This window comes from Furipterus horrens, unplaced genomic scaffold (assembly GCF_987537825.1).
Source record: "Furipterus horrens unplaced genomic scaffold, mFurHor1.1.pri manual_scaffold_9, whole genome shotgun sequence".
Lineage (NCBI taxonomy): Eukaryota > Metazoa > Chordata > Mammalia > Chiroptera > Furipteridae > Furipterus > Furipterus horrens.
The window spans coordinates 56807059-56830111 of record NW_028327179.1 but is presented as its reverse complement, the minus strand read 5'-3'; the positions used below and the strand labels follow the sequence as shown (position 1 = coordinate 56830111).

Here is a 23053-nt window from a genome sequence, read left to right as displayed (position 1 = left end):
AACTAAAGGAGTTCATCATCACCAAGCCATTATTATATGAAATGTTAAAGGGACTTATTTTAGAAAAAGGAGATCAAAACTGTGAACAATAAAATGGCAAAAATACATATCTATCAACAATTGAATCAAAAAACAAACTAAGCAAACAAGAACAGACAGAATCATGGATATGGAGAGCCTTTTGATGGTTGCGAGATGGGAGAAGGGTGTGAGGGAATGTGTGAAGAGGTGAGGGGATGAAGAAGTAGGAATAGTTACAGAATAACCATGGGGATGTTAAGTACAATAAGGAAATGGAGGAGTCAAATAATTTAGACTCAAGACCCATGGATATAAACAATGGCAGGGGAGTTGCCTGAGGGAGTGGGGGAGCTGGGTGGGGATGAGCAAAGGGGAAAAAATCAGGACGGCTGTAATAGCATAATTAATAAAATATAATTTTTAAAAAAATTGAGTCCCTATTATGTCACGCATTGTGCTAGATACTTCGGATGTAAAGACAAGGCATAGCTTTTTTCTTTAAGTCATGTGTAGCCTACTGGAGGAAACAGATATGTAATAATTAAATGCAACCTACCATGACTCTTGCTTAAGGTCACACAGCCTGTGAGTGGTGAAACTGTAATTAAAATCTAAATGTGTTCAGCTCCAAGGCCACAAAGCCATGATGCTTCCAGAACAGAAAAACTAGCTGGGCTAAGATTGAATTCTCAGAGGAGCAAAGCAGCAGCCTTGCTCTGCCTATTATGTGAAACCATTACTAAATTAAACCATTTTATCTTATTTGCAAACTAGGTCCTTCAGAAGCTTGGGAAAGCTGATGAAACAAAAGATGAACAATTTGAAGAATATGTCCAGAACTTCAAGCGGCAGGAGGTAAGTGCATTAAATGCATCTAGTCTCTGAGTGGGAAATGGGTTTGATCTTATCTGTGCATTAGCCTATAACTAAAATGCTTTAAGGTTGAAGAAAGAACTTCATAGCTGTTGGTGTTAGCCTGAGGGTAACACTTGCTAGTCTGTAGACTCTTCTGTGGAGGACGAAGGAAGAGGCAGTAGGCACTGCAGGAAGAAGATTTGTGTTTCAGAATCTCAGGAGATTTAAGACTGCTTCTCTGGGGCTTTTAAATACAGATTGCTGATCTATATAGGAAAGATGATGTTTCTGGTGATATATATTCCACTAAGTGTTACCAGTAGTTAGATACTTTTGGTTAAAGTCCTTCAGTTATTGCCTGCTTCAACATCATGCATTCTCAGTGATGATTATATCTCCATCATGAGGGTGAAAATTGCTTCTTGGTGGGTGAAAAAAATAATATTCTTTTTATGTGTATATATTACATAAATAAATAAATAAATATATATATATATATATATATATATATATAGTATATCTGTGGTATTAAAATTCAGTAGCAGGTGATATTAGAACAAAGTGTATAAAAAACTCCTCAGAGGAAGTCATTATGAAAAAAGGTAGAGAAACATGATTTGTGAAATTTGTTTCTTTAGTGGGCTCCTATGTGTTTAACAGACACATGTATAAAGACACTATTTAAAAAATTATTTATTTATATCTCTAAGGCTTGGATAATTGGTTAGCATAACACTCTTTAGAGATAATGCATGGGGGTCAGAGAGCAGGAAGATGCAAGTGGGGTCTTTGAGGTTATAAGCTTCAAATCTGGAGGTCATTCTAGAGGTTAGGTGGGAAGAAGACGGAGTCAGAAGATTTCCCACTGCACTGGAAAATGGGGTTTGGACATGGGACAATGTAAGGGCATGGGTTTATTTTCCTGCTGTCGTTGATGCTACCAGTGCCCATAGGGGAAATTGGGGCCTCAGGGATGAATATGTGGGAAAATAGAGGTGATTTGAAGAAGAAAGCAGTTATAGAGAGGAAAATAAATTATGTACAAATAACCAAATATTATAGAGAGCTTTGGATATATGAAGACAGAAAAGGAAATGCCTAGAGAAATGTTGAGTCTAGGCCCATAGAATAAGGTGTCCCGCAGTCACTTACGGGTGAACATATCTTCTGTGTCTTCCTATGCTCTCATTTGTAAGTTTCATACATTCCGTCATGCATTAGGATAACACTCATACAAGTCATTGTTTTAGTCGAAAAACTTCCCACAGAAAACCTTGTCAATTAGTTCCCTGGATTACAGGGCAGTCCCACATGTCTGCTTTAAGTAATTGGATTTGTATAGAAGTGACTCATGTTTACAGTTTTCCTTACTTACGGTTTTACATTCTATCCTTTGAAACCTACTCTTGTTACTTGGTATAATCATTCTTTGTTCTTGGATTTTTTAAATCTATCACTTTTATGGCATTGTGATGTTAGCACCTCAGAAGGCTAACCTTGGGAAGCATCAAGTTCAATAATGCATTTTCAACTAGGAAGCACTTTGCATTTTGCAATCATGGTGAATTTTTAGTGTTCTTATTTGGACTTTGTTCATTGAACCAGGTGAGGACTTTTTTTAATTTAATTTTTTATTTATTGATTTTAGAGAGAAAGAGAAAGGGGGAGTTGGGGGGGAGAGAGAGAGGGAGACTAGGAAGAGAGAAACATCAATTTGCTGTTTCATTTATCTATGCTGTGCATTCATTGGTTGATTTCTTGTATGTGCTCTTACCAGGGATCGAACCAGCAATTTTGGTATATAAAGATTCTGCACTAACCAACTGAGCTCCCTGGCCCTAGCCAGGATTGTTTTCCTGTCTAAAGTGCTAGTGACAAGTGCAGTTAAATAAATCACCAATTTCATTGGTTAAATGATCTGTACCACTAAGAGTTGCAGCATGGGGTAACTTTAAAATGATTCCCAGTCAGGGCACATCCGTGGGTTAGGGGCCAGGCCTCCAGTTGGGGGCACACGAGAGGCAACCACACATTGATGTTTCTCTCCCTCTCTTTCTCCCTCCCTTTCCCTCTCTCTAAAAATAAACAAAATCTTTAAAAAATAAATAAAAAGAACATGCTTTTCAGCCATCCATTTTTGTCACTACATGCATTTTCAAATACTATGTTATTTTATAAAATATTATTTCAAATAATACAGTATTTCAAATATTTTATAAAATATACATTTTACACATTGTGTAAAATAAAAATGTACAGTATTCCCTCACTTATCGCAGGTATTATGTTCCAGACCCCCCGTGAAGTAGGAACCTTACATTTATTCTACACTCTTAAACCTACGTAACTTTAGCAACATATGTATACAATACCACAAAATCCCGTGATATAGCGAAAAATCTGCCATAAATAATTAAATATAATATTTTTAAAAAGCCCGTGATACAGTGAGGCCATGATAAGTGAATCATGATATAAATCATTTTGATTTATACATTTTCAAATAATATATTACCATTATTGAAACCCAACACCTTAGCTTTCTCAAGAATATTAGCAGATTTCAACATGTTGGTAGAACTTCAAAATTTGGGGAAATTTGCAGAAGCAAATTGACTTTACAAGAGTGAAACAAATAAAATGGAACTGTAGAAATAGTATTTCTCAGGTAGTCTTCTGACTGTCTTTGGTTCCTTTTGAAAATATTATTGCATAAAAACATCTTGAATTTGCACATACTCATTTTGATGTTTCTGTTTTAATCAAAAACAGTAAATTTATTGCCATTTTAGTGCAATGAGGAGGGGATGGTACCTAACCTTGACTGTATATTAGAGTGAGAGAAGAAAGACAGGAATAGGGTGGGAAAAAATAAAGAGAGAGATTTATTAACTGAAAGAACAGTTGAACTGAATTTATTAATACTCTTAAAGGGAAAAACATCCCTTTAACCCCCAATATGTATTGGTGGCCAGATCATATGTATTGCATATGCTGAAAAAGGTGTGGTGCTTATATAGAAACATTAACCTAAGAAGAAAGGCCTACCAAGATGTGGTGACCTCTACAAGGCCTATGATTTTAGTATTAATGTAATGGTGAATCATTGCTCTAAAGGCAGAGGCATTATCTAAAGGCAACACATGCTAAAGAATGATCTTACCTAGGAAATCTAGATTACATATTTTTTCTATGTCTATATTTTTCAAATCTAAACAGATACCATTTAGAGTATAAAATAAACCACATTTGAATTTGTGCATTATATTATAGTCATCTGGTCACACTCAGTACTTATTCAAAAGTAGACCATTATAGAATATTCTACAAAATATTCGAACATTTTAGGCCCTAATGATCTTGCTTTTAAATTGCCCTTAATGAAATCATAAGGGTCCTCATAATTATTGATATATTACCTGCTTGTTCATGTTGGAATCAAAGGTGGCAGAGTGTCTGTGTTTGAACTCTAGCTTGAGGCTTAGCTTATATTTTATTCCAACCCCAAATTTTCTTTTTTATCCCAAACCTCTTTTCCTAAAAGGCTGTTTGAATTGGACTGGAGTGTGGATGAAGGGTCTGTGCATACTCTTCGATGTCCTTTGGACTCCCCATTGCTGCAGTTTTTGTGATCCATCTTTGATAAATGCTCAGTTAGGACAAGAAGGAGGGAATGGACTCCTCCACTAGGAGCTCAGGACTTACAATGATGCTTAGTGCTAAGGAGAGCAAGAATTATAGAAACCTAAAGGAAAAACAAAGTATGACTTTAACATTTCCTTCCTGGAGGATTTTTTTTTTCCTTTTCCATTTTTTTCTCTCTTACCAGAACTAACACGTAGCAGATTGGTGTAAACATTTGGCTACTTTCACTTCACCTGGTTGCCTCATGACAGATTCGTTAATGGGCAGAGAAAAGGTTCCAAAGTGGAAGGAAGGTCTTTGGCTTCTCTTCATCCTTCTGGCTAATAAACCTAAATAGTAAGAAGCTATGCCCGTGATAGCACGTGTGCTAATTAAAATGGCAGCAAAATAACTCGGTCTGATCGAGCCAGATAACTGATTATCTGATCATTTTCAGTAAGTTTAGATGTGAGCATCCTACTGCAGTTATAATCTGGGAACAATGCTTCAAATAAGGGAAAAGGGAGTCTCACTATTCACATATACAAAGTTTCTTATTCCTTCTTTTAAATACCATAGCAGTGTAGTTCTGCTGCTTCTCTTCATGCCTAACTTTGCTGTCATGCAAACAAAGAAGAAAATAAAAATTGGGACCTTGAAACCCTCTCCAGTGGTGAGAATTTGGAGCCAGTGATTCCAATTATTAGGATAACCCAGCGATTGAAAGCAGGAATCATGGCTTCTCTTTACTGATCTCTCATCACAGGCCTTCTCTGTATATACTTTCGCCTTTTTGTCTCCACAGGTCTCGATGTCTTGCAGTAAGCTTAAAAATACGTTAAACTTGAAGGTGAACTAGTAGCAGAAGTGATCATTTTGAGCACATTCTTAAGAACATGTTTTTATTTCTGGGATAGAAGAGATGTTGAATATTACGTGAAACTTTGTAAGAAGTTTCACAACATGCTTTAGTACATCGTCAGCAGCCGTCCGTCTCGAGAGACGATGGTGTAGCTTCTTAAGAGTCTATCTGCACCGCCAAGAATGGCTGTGCAGTCCGACTCGGGAGTGACACGGTATCTGTCTCCTCCCGTGTTAAATCGACATCTTGCGATGACGCTGGAGTGTCCTCTCCAGTGAAGCTGAAGCTACAGAGCCTGGGCAGGGTGATATGGAGGGTCTGCTGTTGCCCATGCAGCAGACCCCCCCTCTCTTCGCAGCTGAAGGGTCCAAGGGAAAGACGGAGTCAATACAGCTTGGCTTCGGGTGCGCCGCAGGAGTTGCCGGTATTGACTACAACGTCAAACCGCCTTAGGGACTTCGGCTCCGGATTTTCTGTCGGGGTTTACTCCCTTAGCCTTTCCCCTAAAGAGGTATGCCGCAAGGCAGCGGAGGTTTTTTGGAGTCAGAGTTTTCCTTCTCTGATGTGCCCTGACTGGAAGATCGAACCAGCGACACTTAGCTCGCAGGCCGACGCTCAATCCACTGAGCCAAACCAGCCAGGGGCGTTTTAGTACATATATGTATATAAATAGTTAAAGAGAAAACTTACATAATAGAAGTTTTAAAAAAGAATGTAAATACAAAATATTCTCCCATATTGTGTTAATGCATGGATAGAATTGTTATTTATGGCAAATCACATTTACATTCTGGAAAACTGCAATTTGCTTGAGCAGATGGACCTAGCAAGTACTGTAGTACTTCTTTTTTTAACCACAGTTAACCATGATGTGAGTATGTTAGTGTATCTATGTTTCATTATATTAACAGTGACCTTCCTTTGAAATGGCCACTGCCTTGATTAAATGTGAGCCCATTGGGTCTGTTTGGGGTAATAATCCAATTCTAAGTGCCAGTGGCCTAGCCCAGATTATGGAGAACCTCGGTCATTCCTACAGAGCCTTCTGTCTCACTCCTGGCTTCTGAATGAGAACCTCAGGTGGTGAGTTTTGTTCCTACCAGAGCAGCGCTTTTTAAACTGTGGTTGCATTAAAATTACCCAGAAGGCCTGAGTACAACATAGATTGCTGGGTCCCACCCTTGGAGTTTCCAATTTAGTAGGTCTGGGGGGAGGCCTGAGAATTTGCATTTCTGACAAGTTCCAGGTGATACAAATCATGCTGCTCTGGGGACAACACATTGAGGAGACTAGTGCTTTGTTTCTCTTCATACAATTTTTTTTTTCAGTATTTCCTCTGATTAGTTCTTGAAACTTCTAATTCTATGTTTGATGTCTGTTTCTAGTATCTTTATGACGAAATGTAGATACAGGTTTGGTGTTCAGGTTATGAGTTATCTGTGATCTGCATAACTCAAATCTACTTTAGGAGGCGTGAACTTGGATGCAGTGGTGGAATCCCCTTCTTCCTATGGTTGTTGATCCTGAAAACTGATGCCCAGTGAAAATATAAGTGCCCCTGGAAGAGATAAAATATGTGCTGCTCACACTTTAATGAGTTTAATGAGGCTCTTCCCAGATATTTAGCTTAATTGGGGAATGAATACAAAGTTTTAGAACTTGACATGGATCCTGAGAGAATGAAGAGTATTTATCCAGGGTCAGATAAGTGCAGCAAATACAAGGCCTTGAAAATGAAAAGATCTTTTAAAGTAGCTGAGTGAGCTGATTATCTTCATATGCTCATTCCTGGCTTTTTCACTGCAGAGGTGATGCTGTGTTCTTCCTAGTGCCTTGTATCAGAACACAATGTTGATTTGTGACTATGGATGTCAACTTCGATCACTTAGTTAATAAGAGGCTATCTCCCAGGTTGCTCCAGTATGAAGTTTTTGTAGTTTTAAATTAAGTTTTTTTGTGAGGATATACTTTGAGACTGTAATTATCCTGTTCCTCATCATACTTTTACCTACAAGTTTTATCCATTGAAGCTTCTAAATTGGATGGTTGGTAAGTGCTGTTTCTTTTTCTAATTCCTTTTATACTTATTAATTAGCCTTCTCTATGGTAAAACTCTCCCTTCTCTCTGAATTAATGAATTATATCTGTATGAACTTAGGGATTCCTATTTTATTTAATAGGTTATAATATATTATTATTAGTTGTTGTTTTGAAGCACAATTGTCCCAAATTTGACCAATGGGAACTTCAAGGAATTGACTCCTGTATTCTTTTCACATATCCTCACCATTCTTTGAGAATTTTTCTTACTTTTTGGTACAGGATGTTTCAGGCTTACATTGTGCTTGTTTTTTTTTTTCTTTTTTTTTTGAACCTTACCTGAGGGCATTTTTTATTTCATTGCTTTTAGAAAGAGAGGAAAAGAGAGAGAGAAACATCAGTGCAAGAGATAAGCATCAGTTGGTTGCCCCCTGGATGCACCTGGACCAGGGATCGAACCCCCAACGTGGGTATGTGCTATGACCGGGAATCGAACCTGCACCCCTTCAGTTACGGGACAATGCTCCAACCAACTGAGCCACACCAGCCAGGGCTCCATTGTGCTTTTTCTACACATCCTTAGAATCAGTTGCTTGTCCAAGGAATCGTGGTTTCTTTTAGTGGATAATGACATTTAGAAACCAAGATTTGGGTGCTAGGTAAACACATTGCTTATAGAGTATGTTACTTCTAGGTCTTCTAATTGGATGGAATACGTACTTGGATACTTGGATTTACACACAGAAGCATATTTGTTTTTTATTTTTCATCTATCTGAAAGCATGATATCACTTTTATTTGAGCCTTCTCTTTTTCCATGGCCCTGGCTGGTTTAGCTCAGTGGATTGAGCGTCGGCCTGCGAGCTAAGTGTCGCTGGTTCGATCTTCCAGTCAGGGCACATCAGAGAAGGAAAACTCTGACTCCAAAAAACCTCCGCTGCCTTGCGGCATACCTCTTCAGGGGAAAGGCTAAGGGAGTAAACCCCGACAGAAAATCCGGAGCCGGAGTCCCTAAGGCGGTTTGACGTTGTAGTCAACACCGGCAACTCCTGCGGCGCACCCGAAGCCAAGCTGTATTGACTCCGTCTTTCCCTTGGACCCTTCAGCTGCGAAGAGAGGGGGGGTCTGCTGCATGGGCAACAGCAGACCCTCCATATCACCCTGCCCAGGCTCTGTAGCTTCAGCGTCATCGCAAGATGTCGATTCAACACGGGAGGAGACAGATACGATGTCACTCCCGAGTCGGACTGCACAGCCATTCTCGGCGGTGCAGATAGACTCTTAAGAAGCTACACCATCGTCTCTCGAGACGGACGGCTGCCGACTCTCTTTTTCCATGTTTATACTTCCTTCTTTGAGAGTGAGAAATCTGGCTTCCATTTATTTTCAATGTATGTATTTATTTATGCAATCCTCTTGGTGTAACCTGTCTTCTGATCATGTGGGCCATCTTCTCCACTCCTATGCTGCACCATTCAAGAGTGTCCTGTGCTCCCTAGCTGATTCATACTAGCCTGCAACTTTCACTCTTTCCTGTACTCCAGGCCTATTGGCCAAACACACTACCCTCTGGATGCACAAGCTGAGTTCTTTCTTGCCTGGTGGTGTACCTGCTAAGAGTTGTCTGCCCTGGCTTCTGGCACCATGCCTTCTGAGAGTTTCCCCCACTATCCCCATTAACTCTGGCTGAGCAGCTGTAAATAACTCAATTATTGAATGTTGGCACCTCATGCAATTTTATAATGGGAGTCTATAAAGAAAATTCATGTCCATGGGACAAAGTTGACTCATTACTATACATATAAGTATACTAAGTGATGAACATTATCAAGTCCTAAGATAAAGTTAGCAGTTATATAGCTTTTTAACATAATGGAAAGTCTGCTTTTTAGACTATAATAGGATGTGAATTATTAATTTAAAATGTATTGTTTGTTTGCATTTACACTTAAAAATTAGAATGTGGCTCTCCTCACCTGATTAGGAATTTCTTATGTGAGGTGTAGTAGTAAATTTCATAGAGTGGTAGAATTGGCTCTAATTACCCTTGTTACATTGCAGACAGTGAGGGTAATCACAGTAGAATTCTCAATAGTATTAGAGGAAGACTCAACTTATGCCAGGGTAGCTGTGGTGCAAATTACAGGTTTATTATTTATAGAACAAATTCCTTCTGTTGTTCATTTTTTCACTTTTTTCTTTTTAAATTACAGTTGATTTACAATATTATATTAGTTCCAGGTGTCCAACCTCATGATTAGACATTTATCTAACTTACGAAGTGATCACCCTGATAAATCAAGTACCCATCTGGCTCCATACAATATTGTTGACTATTCTCTATGCTGTATTTATATCCCCATGACTATTCTATAACTACCAATTTGTACTTCTAAATCCCTTCACATTTTCTATCCATCCCCCAACCCCTCTCTCATCTGACGGCCGTCAAAATGTTCTCTGTATCTGAGTCTGTTTCTGTTCTTCTTGTTTGTTTATTTCTTTCATTTAGATTTTATGTACAGGTGGAATTATATGACACTTGTCTTTCTCTGTATGATTTATTTCACTTAGCATAATACCTTCTACGCCCATCTATGTTATTGCAAATAGAAAGATTTCATTCTTTTTAGGTGGTTGAGTCATATTCCATTCTATAAATGCCCCACTTCTTCTTTATCCATTCATCTACTGATTGACACTTAGGTTGCTTCTATATCTTGGCTATAGTAAATAACGCTGCAATGAACATATGGGTGTATATGTCTTTTTGATTTAGTGTTTTGGGTTTCTTTGGATGAATACCCAAAGTGGAATTGCTTGGTCCTTCTTTCTCTCTTGTTACAGCCTTTGTTTTAAAGTCTATTTTGTCTAGTATAAGTATTGCTATCCCAGCTTTTTAAAAAAGATTTTACTTATCTTTAGAGAGAGTGGAAGAGAGGGAGGAAGAGAGGGAGAGAGACATCAGTGTGTGGTTGCCTCTCATGCCCCCTCAACTGGGGACCTGGCCTGCAACCTAGGCAGGTGTCCTGACTGGGAATCGAACTGGTGACCCTTTGGTTCACAGGCTGGCACTCAGTCCACTGAGCCACACCAGCCAAGGCTACCACAGCTTTTTGTTTGTTTTCATTTTCATGAAATATCTTTTTCTGTCCCTTTACTTTCAGTCTGTGGGTGTCTTTCCATCTGAAGTGAGTCTCTTGTAGACATCATATGTAAGGGTCTTGTTTTTTTTTTTTTTTTATTAATTTAGCCACTCTATGTCTTTTGAATGGAACATTTAATTTATTTGCACTTTAAGAATTATTGATAGATATGTATTTATTAGCATTTTATTATTTATATTTGTGGTTCTTCTTTTTCTTCTTCCTCCTCCTCCTCCTTTTCCTCTTCCCTTCTTCTCCTCCTTCTCCTCCTCCTCCCCCTCCTCTTCCCACTCCCCTCTCCTCCTTCTTCTTTTCTTCTCCTCCTCCCTCTTCTTCTTCCTTTTCTTTTTCTTCTTCAAGAAGACTCTTTATCATTTCTTGTAATACTGGTTTGGTGTGATGAACTCCTTTAGCTTTTTTTCTTGTCTGGGAAACTTTATCTGTCCTTCAATTCTAAATGGTAGATTTGCTGGGTAGATTAATCTTGGGTGTAGGTCCTTGCTTTTCATTACTTTGGATATTTTTGCGTCAGTACCTTCTGGCTTGCAAAGTTTCTGTTGAGAACCCAGCTGACAGTGTTTTTGGGGGTCCTTTGTAGGAAACTAAGTGCTTTCCTTTTGAGGCTTTTAAGATTCTTTGCCTTTAACCTTTGGCATTTTAATTATGATGTGTCTTCGTGTGGGCCTTTTTGGGTTCATCTTTTTTGGGACTCTTTGTGCTTCCTGGACTTGTGTGTCTTATTTCCTTCACCATGTTTGGGAAGTTTTCCGTTATTATTTCTTCAGTTAGGTTTTCAATTTTCTTGCTCTCTCTCTTCTCCTTCCAGCATTCCCATGATGCAAATGTTGTGCTTGAAAGTGTCCTGGAGACTCTGTACACTCTTATATTCTTTTTTCTTTCTGCTGTTCTGTTTGGTTGTTTCTACTTTCTTATATTCCAAATCACTGATTAGAATCTCTATTTCGTCTACTCTACTGTTGATTCCCTCTAGTTTGTTTTATTCTTTATTTCAGTTTGTGTATAATCATTTTTGACTGGTTCTTTTTTTTTATGGTTTATCTCTTGTTCTTTATGCTATTGAAGTTCTTGCTAAGTTTCTTGAGCATCCTTATAATCCTTGTTTTTTGTTTCTCTTTTAATCTTCACCTTAGGATATGCTTATTGATTTTAGAGAGAAAGGAAGGGGAAAGGAGAGAAGGGGGGAGAGAGCGAGAGAGGGAGATGTGAGAGAAACATCCTTTGGTTCCTCTCTGTACAAACCCTGATCGAGGATCATACCTGTAACCTTGTGGTGCATACTGGACAATGCTCCAAACAACTGAGCCACCTGGACAGGGCTATAATCGTTGTTTTGAACTCTGTATCTGGTAGTTTGCTTCTCTCTATTTCATTTAGTTATTTTTATGAAGATTTCTCCTGTTCTTTCATTTGGGACATGTTTCTTTGTCTCCTCATTTTGGCTGATTTTTCCTGTGTTTGTTGCTATGTATTAAGTAGAGATTTTATTTCTCCCAGACTTGGTAGAATGGCCTTATGTAGTAGGTGTTCTATAGGGCCCAGAATCCCTGTTCACTGAGCTTGGGGTTCCATGTTCACCCCTCTGTGGGCTATGTGCACTGTCATGTTGTAGTTGAGTCTTGATTGGTGTTGGCATGTCACTGGGAGAAATTGATTTCCAGGCCAATTGGCTGCAAGCCATAGCAGCCAGGTTCTCTCTCCTGATTTTTAACCACCACATATGGGTGTGGGACCAGCCCGTTCTGTATCTTAGTCTTGATGTAAATCTTTTTTATGTCCTTAGTTATAGGACTTCTGTTTAGCTAGATTTCAGGTGTTCTTCCTGTTGTCTGTTTTTAACTTTTAGCTAAAATTGATATCATTCCAGGTCACATATTTAAGAAAAGAAATCATTTGTTTAGGGCCAGGGGAAGGTACAAAAAATATTTAAATTATGTTGGTATAGGTATAGCAGGTCTCTTTATGATCACAGTGGTCAAAATATTTGAAATTCAGTGTCATGATAGTCATGACACTTATTAGTGGTCTGTTTTTGAAAGCCCATTGGTAGACATCTTTTTAGCAGAACACACAGCTTTAATTTGGATTAGTCTTATCTTTGGGTCCTTTATGTAATGGACAATGCTGTTAATGGGAGGGTATTAACCTAAAAATTAAAGGTCTTTCAAAATGAGAAGCAACAGGCATTTATTGAGATCAGTAAAAATAGCTATTTGAAAACATTGATTCAGGTAGAAGCCCAAATGATGTTCTGATTAGGAGACAAAGGCAATGGGTAGTTATGAGCAGGGAAAGGGGAACTATTACATAAGTAGAAGAAAGGCATTTCTATTGGTGCAGATAACGTAGCATAGTGATGTTAATTCTAAACAGTGTTTTAAATTTTCTGTCCAGTAGTTAGAATAACTGATTTCTTATTATCTTTGCAGATAGTTCTTTTGTAAGGCACAAGTCTGCTCAGGTAGAGTCCAAAGGTTATTTTGCCCTGTTTTAACATTCCAAATGTTTGAGGCATAAGATGCACAAGGAAGTTCCTCTGGCATGGCAGCTCCAGCTTCATTTTAATGTGGCTCCATCTATATAATTGTTTCCAAGGGAATAGAATGTGTTTTGATGCTGGATGGAGACACATCAAAGTCTTAAATGGACATAGAAGATAAGGAGGAGAGAATTCTGGTGACATTTCAGCAGAATGTGAAAGGGAAACTTCCACTGAAAGTCATGCCTCACATGAAACCTCTCCTACAGAGAATGAACAGTCACAGATCAAGAAAGCAACATAGAAATGGGGTGGATGGATAACTTTTCTTTTCCTTGAAGGCATTATAATAAAGCAAGATGTGATGCATAGAGGGGTATGTTATATTCAATTTGCACTTAACCAAGAACCTTTACTGTCTTAAAAAAGATGTCTGACTCCACACATACATTTTAACATAGAAATATCTGATCTTTTGCCTGAAGGAATTCCCTAAGTTACCCTCTTAAGAATATGTATTTGCATGACTTGGAGAAAATTCTGCTTGGTTTGTCTTTGTCTTTATTCAGTCTCCTTTTCTGTAGGTCACAAATTATTTGTAGTTCCAAATAACTTTGGGCTTCCCCTCACATTCAGAGCATTAAACCTTTCTATTTTTTTTAAAGATTTTGTTTATTTATTTTTAGAGAGAGGGGAAAGGAGGCAGAAAGAGAGGGAGAGTAACATTGATGTGTGAGAGAAACATCAATTGGTTGCCTCTTGCATGCCCCGAGCTGGGGACGTGGCCCACAGCCCAGGCACGTGCCCTGACCAGAATCAAAGTGGTAGCCTTTTGGTTTGCAGGATGACACCCAATCCACTGAGCCCCACCAGTCAGGCCTAAACCTTTCTTTAGCTATACTCTGATGTGCTCACACCACCCCTTATAGTGTTTGGCAGATACAGCCTATCAGTTGTACAAGTGGCTTTTCTCTTTAGGTGTCACATAAAAGAGGCTGATTCGAATCAAGGTGCTTTGGTGTAACTAAAGATAGAAAGGAAGTTGGTGTAGTGAATAGTTGGTGATCTCTGTCTGATGGTGTTATTTTGGGACTTCTTGATTCTATGCTTTTCTTCCATTTCCACCATTTCAAATGCTTCTCTGTAATTGTACTTCTCTTTGCCTGACTGCCATCTTCATCTGTTCAAGTCCCATCTTACTATAATGTCAACTTACAAGATATTTCCTACCTGCTGTCTTTTCAGTCCCCTCAGCCAGGATCTCTCTTTCTCCACATAATCTAGTAGTACATTATTTGTGTTTATCCAATAGCTGTTGTCTCACTTTTCTTATATGGAAGTTATTTAGATGTGTATCTGTGCTCTAATTAGATTATAGAATATTTAAAGAAACACATCCTGTCTTTGTCATTTAATAAAAATCTTTCATGCCCTCTACCACCTGCTAGGTGTGTAGTAAGTGTATTCCTCCTTGTCACACATATTTTCTGTATTCATACTTTGTCCTTTGTCTTGGATAGGCTTCCTCACTTATTTAATATCAAAGCCCCTCTTCCTGTTATTTATTTACCTATTTCATCCTAACTTTTGGCAGTAAGATATCCCTCGCAGAATGTATGACATGGCCTGGACTTGATTTCAACATGGGTTATAGGGACTAAATTGGGGCTCTGGCCCCTCCCTGGATTATAAAGTTTCCCTAGTTTCATGCTTCTTCATATCTATCTGCTGGCAATTACAGTATTTACAATACTTGTTTTTCACATACTCTAGTAACTTGATATAACTAATTTTAATTATGCAGATTATGTTCTTTAGTTTGTAGTTTTTTAAAAAAAGTTGTTTGGAGAAGCCCGCTTTTCTCTGATAGGATAATATTTTTAACAGAGCATTAATATTGTTTATATAATTGATAACAGCTAATTGCTTCTGAGAAACTTTGAGAGAATTGTGAGTCTTGTCTAATTTATGCTGGATTTACACTGAAATTTCAAGTCAGTAATCATAAAATATTCTATAGAATAATTTAGCATGTGTCTGTGTCTTCGAAACTAAAGGAAACTTATGGTTTTGGCTAGCTATAAGTGTAACAACGGAGTTGCTCAGATGACCGTTAAGACACAGTGAGCTGAGAATCAGAGGTTTATTGGGGAAATTAGCAAGTGGGGAGGGAGCCCTGCCACAGGTGGTCAGGACCCCAACTTTCTAGAGGAGAAGGGGGCTGCTTTTATAGGGGGAGTGAAGAGGGGAACTTTTTGTGAGCCTTGTCAGCTGCCTGGCTTTCTGGCAGCTGAGGCTGCTACAGACTGATTAGAACAAGGCATGGTTTCAGCTTGATACATTCTGTCATCTCACAGATAGCTGCAGGTCGGGTAAAGGGACACAGGGTCTGGGGCCTGGGGATGTCAATAAGTTTCTGTGAGAATTCTGTAACATTGGAAAACATCTTAATGTGAAAATATTTCACAGTATTAAAAATGTTTTTCTTCTACAAAAGACCCTGAATAGCCTCAGCAATCTTGGAAAGAAGAACAAAGTTGGAGGAATCATGCTACCTTATGTCATACTATACTAAAAGGCTATAGCCATCAAAACACCTGGTACTGGCACAAGAACAGACACATCGATCAATGGAAAAGAATAGAGAGCGCAGAAATAAACCCACACCTTTATGGTCAATTAATATTCAACAAAAGAGGCAAGAACATACAAGGAGTAAAGACAGTTTATTCAGTTAACAGTGTTGGGAAAATTGGACAGATCATACAAAAAATTTTTTAAAAGAAACAAGACCACCAACTTATACCATACATGAGAATAAACTTAAAGTGAATTAAAGGCTTAAATATAAGATGTGTAATTATAAAAATCCTAGAAGAAAACATAGGTGGTAAAATCTCACACATTTATTATAGCAATGTTTTAGCCAATATATCTCCTCAGACAAAGGAAATAGAGGAAAAAATAAAGAAATGGAACTACATCAAACTAAAAAACTTTTGCATAGCAAAGGAAACCACCAGAAAAATGAAAAGGGAACCCATTGAATGGGAGAATATATTTGCCAATGATACATATGGTAAGGGGTTAATTTCCAAAAAATATAAATAACTTATACAACTCAATACCAAGAAGACAGACAAACCAATTAAAAAATTGGCGAAGAACCTGAATACACAATTCTACAAACAGGACAGACATACAGAAGGCCAACTGACATATGAAAAAGTGTCCAATGGCACTAATCATCAGAGAGATGCAAATTAAAACCACAATGAGATATCATATCACATCATGCCTGTCAACTGGCTATTAATAAATTAACAAACAAGTGCCAGTGAGGATGTGGAGAAAAGGTGCACTATTGGTGGGAATACAGATTGGTGCAGCTGCTGTGGAAAGCAGTATGGAGTTTTTTAAAGAAATTAGAAATGGAATTCCCTTTGACCCAGCTGTCTCACTTCTGGTAATATATCCAAAGAAACCCAGAACACTCATTCAGAAGAATATGTGCACCCCTATATCCATTGCAGAATTATTTACAATAACCAAGATTTGGAAGCAGCCCAAGTGACCATTAGTAGATAATGAGTGGATAAAAAGGCTGTGATACATTTATACATGGAATACTACTTGGCCATAAAAAAGAAGGAAATCTTACCTTTGTAACAGCATGGACAGACTTGGAGATTATTATGCTAAGTAAAATAAGCAAGTAAAAGAAAGAGAAATACTATATGTACTCAATTATATGTGGAATCTAATGAACAGAATAAACTGATGTACAAAATAAAGCAGAAGCATGGGTACATGGAACAGACTGACAACTGTCAGAAGGGAGGGGGATTAAGAAGCTGGGTGAAAGAAGGTGAAAAAAGGTGAAGAGATTAAGCAAAAAAACATGTATCACATAGATACAGACAACAATGTGTTGATAGCCAGCAGGAAAGGGAGGACTAGGTGAAGGTAGACAAAAAGGAGGAAAATGGGGATGGAAAAAGATTTTGCTCGGGTGATAGGTACATGATGCAGTGAGCGTATGATGTTTTTGTTGAGTTGTACACTTGAAATCTTTATGGTTTTGTGAACCAATGTCACTCTAACAAATTCAATAAAAAGTGAAGTAAAATAAAAGTAAAATTAATAAGTAAATAATAATACAAGAATAAAAATGTTTTCTCTTAATATCAACTTTCAAGGACATTTTAGATTATTTGATAGGTGTGGATGCATGTTTAGAACAATAATGTGTAATTATTTAGACATCTATTTGCCTTACATTTATTAATATCTTCTGCATGTCAGGAATGAATCTAGGTCTTTGGGAAATTTCAGTGTGAACCAGACAAAGGTTACTGCCATTGTTAATTATACATTCCAACAAGGGGTAGACAGTAAACAAAATGCAGTAAATGAACAGATTATCCCATCTCCTAGAAAATGATGAGACTTACAGGGAAAAAACCAAGTAAGCAGAGAATAAATAAAGCAAGGTGAAGGGTATCAGGAAGCTTGGAGACAACTTTCAAGTTTTGTCTCAAAGAGAACAAATAAGATTGTAGTGAGCAGAGGAAGTGGGATCAAGACACTTTTTTAAAGATGACATACATGTATGTATACCGATGGGACTCATTTAGTAGGAAACTGATGAGTCACCAAAGAAAGAAAACAGCTGACTCGTGTCCTTGAGTAGGCAGAAGGAGGTGGGATCTAACAGAACTGGAGGGGTTGACTTGAGTGGAGAGCAGGACACTTCATCAAAAGCAGCAGGTAAAGGCCAAGTATAACTTGTGGCTAAGAGTCTATCAAAAGCATTTCTCGAGTGACTCAACACATAACTATTGAGTGTTTATTGAAGCACAAGGCATTGGAAACAAAATGATAAATAATTCAGATATAGTTCCTGTCCTTATCAAGCTTGTGGTCTGGAGTGCAAAAGCCTTTTTTTTTTTTAAGTAATTAGTAGAAAAAAAGGCAGAATCTTGAGATGATGTTACTATACTTCCATTATTATCATGCAGTTGATATCCTAATTTCACCACTTAACATTAGCTCATGAGTATATTCTCACCCCAACTTGTATTTTTAGAAAAAATCATTTCTATACCTTCCCACAATCCCATTTCCAGGTAATTCTCCCAGGGCTCAATGAGTGTCCACTGATAGTTGCTCCCACTCTGTAGAGCTGCTTGAATAGTATACTAAATATTCATGAAATGGTTATATGATTGGCTTTGATATTCTTGGTTTTACTGATTTATATGTGTTGAGTTATGGTCACTGTAGGGCAAAGAAGCAAGGGATTATAATTTGGCCACTGAGTCTTTACTTAACACTGGCAGTCTCCTTTTTAATATTATTCTTATGGAACATATGTATTTTAAGTACAGAGTCTTGATTTAGAATTAATTCTTGGTAAGTATTACCCACTATGATTGCCAATACAATTGACTTCTGTGGTAGGGGGCAGTTAGTGGGAACCTGTAGATATCAAAAGTATGTATTGGCTCTTTTTCTTCAAATTTCCCTGAATTTCTTTTAGTCTTCCTATTTAATTCATTTATGATACATCATTAAACCATCTCTCTTTTGCTCACAGGCTTTCAAGGAACAAATGAGTCCATTGCACCAGATGGTGGGAAAGAAAACAAAAATGTTCATTGGGCAAGCTTTCCACTTTTTATGCTCTTTACTTTTATTTGTTTCATTCTATCTACAAGAATATCTCTTCAGTTATTGCCTATATACATGAAAATCATTATTTGAAACCTAACTAAAATTTGACCCAAACTACAAAAATATTCCAAGCATCACTGTTGTGCCACTTCTTATGGAGCCACTACGAAATCACTTCTAGGGGAGAAAAAATGGCGGTGTAGTAGGTAGCAGTGTTGTCTGCTTACTCCCATCGCAGAAGGACTTGAAGTACAAACATGGAGTGGAGTGAGTGAGGATTTCAGATAGAGTGAACAGGGAAGGGAGTGTTGGAGCTGCATGAAAGAGGGCAGAAAGCTCGTTTCGCACTCTCCAAGTGGAGTTGCTAGGCTTCCCAGCCCAGCGCCTCTGTGGCACCACACCTGAAAGGGGCAGCTGCTGACCAGCTCATTAGCAGGAATCTGCTTGGAAACTTCCCTCTGCCATAGGCGCCCTGATCAGCAAAGTCCATGAGGGAGTCAGCGAGAAAGTTAGGTTGAAATGGAGGGTGGGGGGAAGACAGAGAACAGCCCGGACTGTGAGAAACTATGTGAACTGAGTCTTGGTGGGGACGCCTTGGGCTGGCAATCCTGCACGACCAGGGGGCACTTGCATCAAGGCTCCTCCAAACAAAAATGAAGAACTGAGCTATGGAGAGGGGCCCATACAAGAAAGCAGTGGTGGGACCCCAGACTTGGTAGGGACCCCAGGCAGGCAACTCTGTGCATGTATGCACGCAACAAGCCTCTGGCAGGCAGGGACGCAGACCAGTGATGCAGCTTGGAGGCAACACAGAGACTTTTTTGGAGGAGGAATGGAGACAGGACCCAAGGCTGGGCAGGGACTATGGGAATGTGCACTGGCTCACCAGAAGAGTAGCGTTGCTAGACAAGCCTGAGGAGTGCTGGAGGGTGCCGCAGGACCAGTGCGGGGGCCCAACTCAGTGTGGCTCACAGCAGAGAGCTGCAGCAGGCCCACGAGTGAGAGAATAGCAGCCTCAGAATCCAACTAGATCTCCTCACAGCCAGCCAGGCAGAAAAGAAGATTTGAAGCCCATGGAATTTTGACCAGGGGCGGATCCAGAGAAAGAAAACAACACCCAATGGTTGTACTGGGGAAAAACTTTTTCTTTAATCTGTTTTCTATCTTCTTTCCCTCTTATTCTTTTTCTTGAATTTTTTTGTCTGTCTGTTTTGTTTATCCTCACTCTTAGAGTAAGTATATAACAAATAACTGCTATATAAACATAATACTATACACTTGCACTTTCTCACTTCATTTTGCATTCTTCCCTCCCTTTTTCAACATACAATGTAAATATTACTTACTGTCTCACATAGCCTTGACCCTACTTGCTACTATTATTATTCTACCATCTTCTCTCTCAAAAATCATCTTTCTTTCAGTTAAAACAACTCTTATCTGCTTTTCCTATAGTATAATAATCTTAACCTCTTTACATCTATATTAATATTGGCTCCTTTACTGCTGATAGTGTGATTGTGGCTGGGTGATATTTTTCAGGGTGTGGGTTTCTTGCCTGGGTTGTGTGTTTATGTTTTAACAGCATCTCCAAAAAAGAACTCAAAACGTGCTGGGAAGAGTGACTCTTAATCAACTAGCCAGAGGGAACTTTCCACCGAAGAGTAACTGAAATACAACCAGACAGCTTAAACAAATGGTATAAAGGGCATCCCAAGAGCATCAAGCTCAGAAGATGAAAGAGACTGCAATACTGAATCCCCCATGTCTCCTATAGAGATCTCATACCACAAAGGTGGGAAATCAAAGCAGACAAATATAAGAAACAAGAACAAACAAGAAGCATCCAACATGGGGAGACACAGAAACAACTTCCCAATGAAAGAAAAAGAGCAATCCCCAGAAAGAGAGATAGATGAAACAGAGATAAGCAAACTATTAGACATGGACTTCAAAAGAATGGTTATAAGGAAGCTCAATGAACTTGACGAACTCAGAGAAAACTACAACAAACTCTAGGGGAACTCCAGAGAACTCCAGGGAAACTACAAAGAACTTCGGGGAAGCTACAAGGAACTTACTGAGAACTACACCTGCATAAAAAGGACATAAAAGCTATCAGTAAGAACCAGGAAGAAATGAAGAATACAATTTCTGAAATGAAGAACACAGTAGAAGCAATCAAAAGCAGGCTAAACGAAGCTAAGGATCGGATCAGTGAGTTAGAGGACAATGTAGAAAAAATTCCCAGACAATACAACAAATGAGAAAAGACAAAAAAGAATAAAGAGTGTTTAAGAGAACTGCAGGACACATGAAACAAAACAATATCCATATCATAGGGATACAAGAAGGAGAAGAAGAGGAGCATGTGGTAGAAAACCTGATTGAAAAAGTGATGACAGAAAATTTTGCTAACTTGATGAGAGAAAAAGTCATGCAAGTCCAGGAAGTACAGAGGGTCCCAATGAAGATGAACCCAAAAAGGCCCACTCCAAGGCACATCATAATTAAAATGGCAACATTCAGAGAAAAAGAGAGAATCCTAAAAGCAGCAAGAGAGAAACAGCAAATAACATACAAGGAGGCTCTGATGAGGCTATGAACTGATTTCTCAACCGAAACACTACAAGCCAGAAGGGAATGCCGAAACATATTTCAAGCAATGAAAAATGAAGGTCTACAACCAAGACTACTCTACAAGGCTCTCCATCAAAATGGAAGATGAAATAAGGAGTTTCCCAAAGGAAAACTAAAAGAATACATCTCCACCAAATCAGCATTGCAAGGGATGCTAAAGGGGATGCTCTAAGAAATAGGAGAAAAAGAAAGAGGGAGAGGAACACAGGTACCAAGGGAAATGAATAAATACCTGTCAGTAATAACCTTAAATATAAATGGATTAAATGCTTCAATTATAAGATATAGGATAGTGGAATGGATATGAAAACATGACCCACATATATGCTGCCTACAAGAGACACACCTCAAAATGAAAGATTTATACCGACTGAAAGTGAAGGGATAGAAAAAAGTATTCCAAGCAAATGGACATGAAAAAAAAGCTGGGATAGCAATACTTATATCAGACAAAACAGATTTCACAGCAAAGGCCATAACAACAGAAAGAAGGACATTTCATAATACTTAGGGGAACAATCCATCAAGAAGATATAACCCTGGTACATATATAGACACCCGAGATAGGAGCACCGAAAAATATAAAGAAAATTTTGGAAGACTACAAGAAGGATATCCACATAGTAGAGGACTTTCACACCCCTTTGTCAACAATGGACAGATCTTTGAAGCAAAGAAACACCAAGGATAATGAGGCATTGAATAACACTCTAGATCAAATGGACTTAATGGACATATATAAAACTTTTCATCACAAAGAAGCATAATATGCATTTTTTTCAAGTGCACATGTAACATTTTCAAAGATAAACCACATGGTAGGACACAAAATAAGTCTCAACAAATTCAAGAAAATTAAAATTATATCAAGCAATTTCTCAGATCACAATGCCTTGAAACTAGAAATCAACCTCAAGGGAAAAACTCAAAGACATTCAAACTCATGGAGAATGAATAACATGATATTAAAAATAAATGGGTTAACCTTGACATCAAGGAAGAAATCAAGAACTTTCTGGAAATTAATGATAATGAATACACAACAGCCCAAAACCTGTGGGACACAGCGAAAGCAGTTCTGAGAGGAAAGGTCATAGCAGTACAGGCATACCTGAAAAGGATAGAAGAATCTCAAATAAAAAAATCTAACCCTACTGCTACAAGAACTAGAACAGCAACAAAAAATAAAGCCCAGGGCTAGTAGAAGGAAGGAAATCATCAAGATCAGAGCAATATTAAATGACATAGAGACTAAACAAACAATTCAAAAGATCAACAGAAGTAAGACTGATTCTTTGAAGAGATAAACAAAATCAACAAGACTTTATCCAGGCTAATCAAGAAAAAAAGGGAGAGGACCCAAATAAACAAAATCAGAAAAAAAGAGGAGAAATCACAACTGATATCACAGAAATACAAAGGATTGTAAGAAATTACTACAAACAACTGTATGGCAGAAACTTGACAATGTAGATGAAATGGACAAATTCCTAGAAACATATAACCTTCCAAAACTGAATCAAGAGAAGTAGAAAGCCTGAACAGACCAATAACAAAGAGTGAAATTGAAACAGTAATAAAACAACTCATGGTACACAAAAGCCCTAGACCGGATGGCTTCATAGGTGAATTTTGCAAAACATATAGGGAAGAACTAATGTCTACTCTTCTCAAACTATTCCAAAAAATCCA

General features: G+C 38.2%; 1 protein-coding gene across 1 annotated transcript in view; it reads left to right on the top strand.

Moving 5' to 3' along the window:
* AMPH (amphiphysin) overlaps window positions 1–23053 on the top strand; it is a 310914-nt gene that overhangs the window by 123676 nt on the left and 164185 nt on the right. The window contains exon 2 of the mRNA XM_090287371.1: window positions 796–876. Coding sequence (XP_090143497.1) covers window positions 796–876 — 81 coding nt within the window. The remainder of the gene's footprint in view (window positions 1–795; window positions 877–23053) is intronic.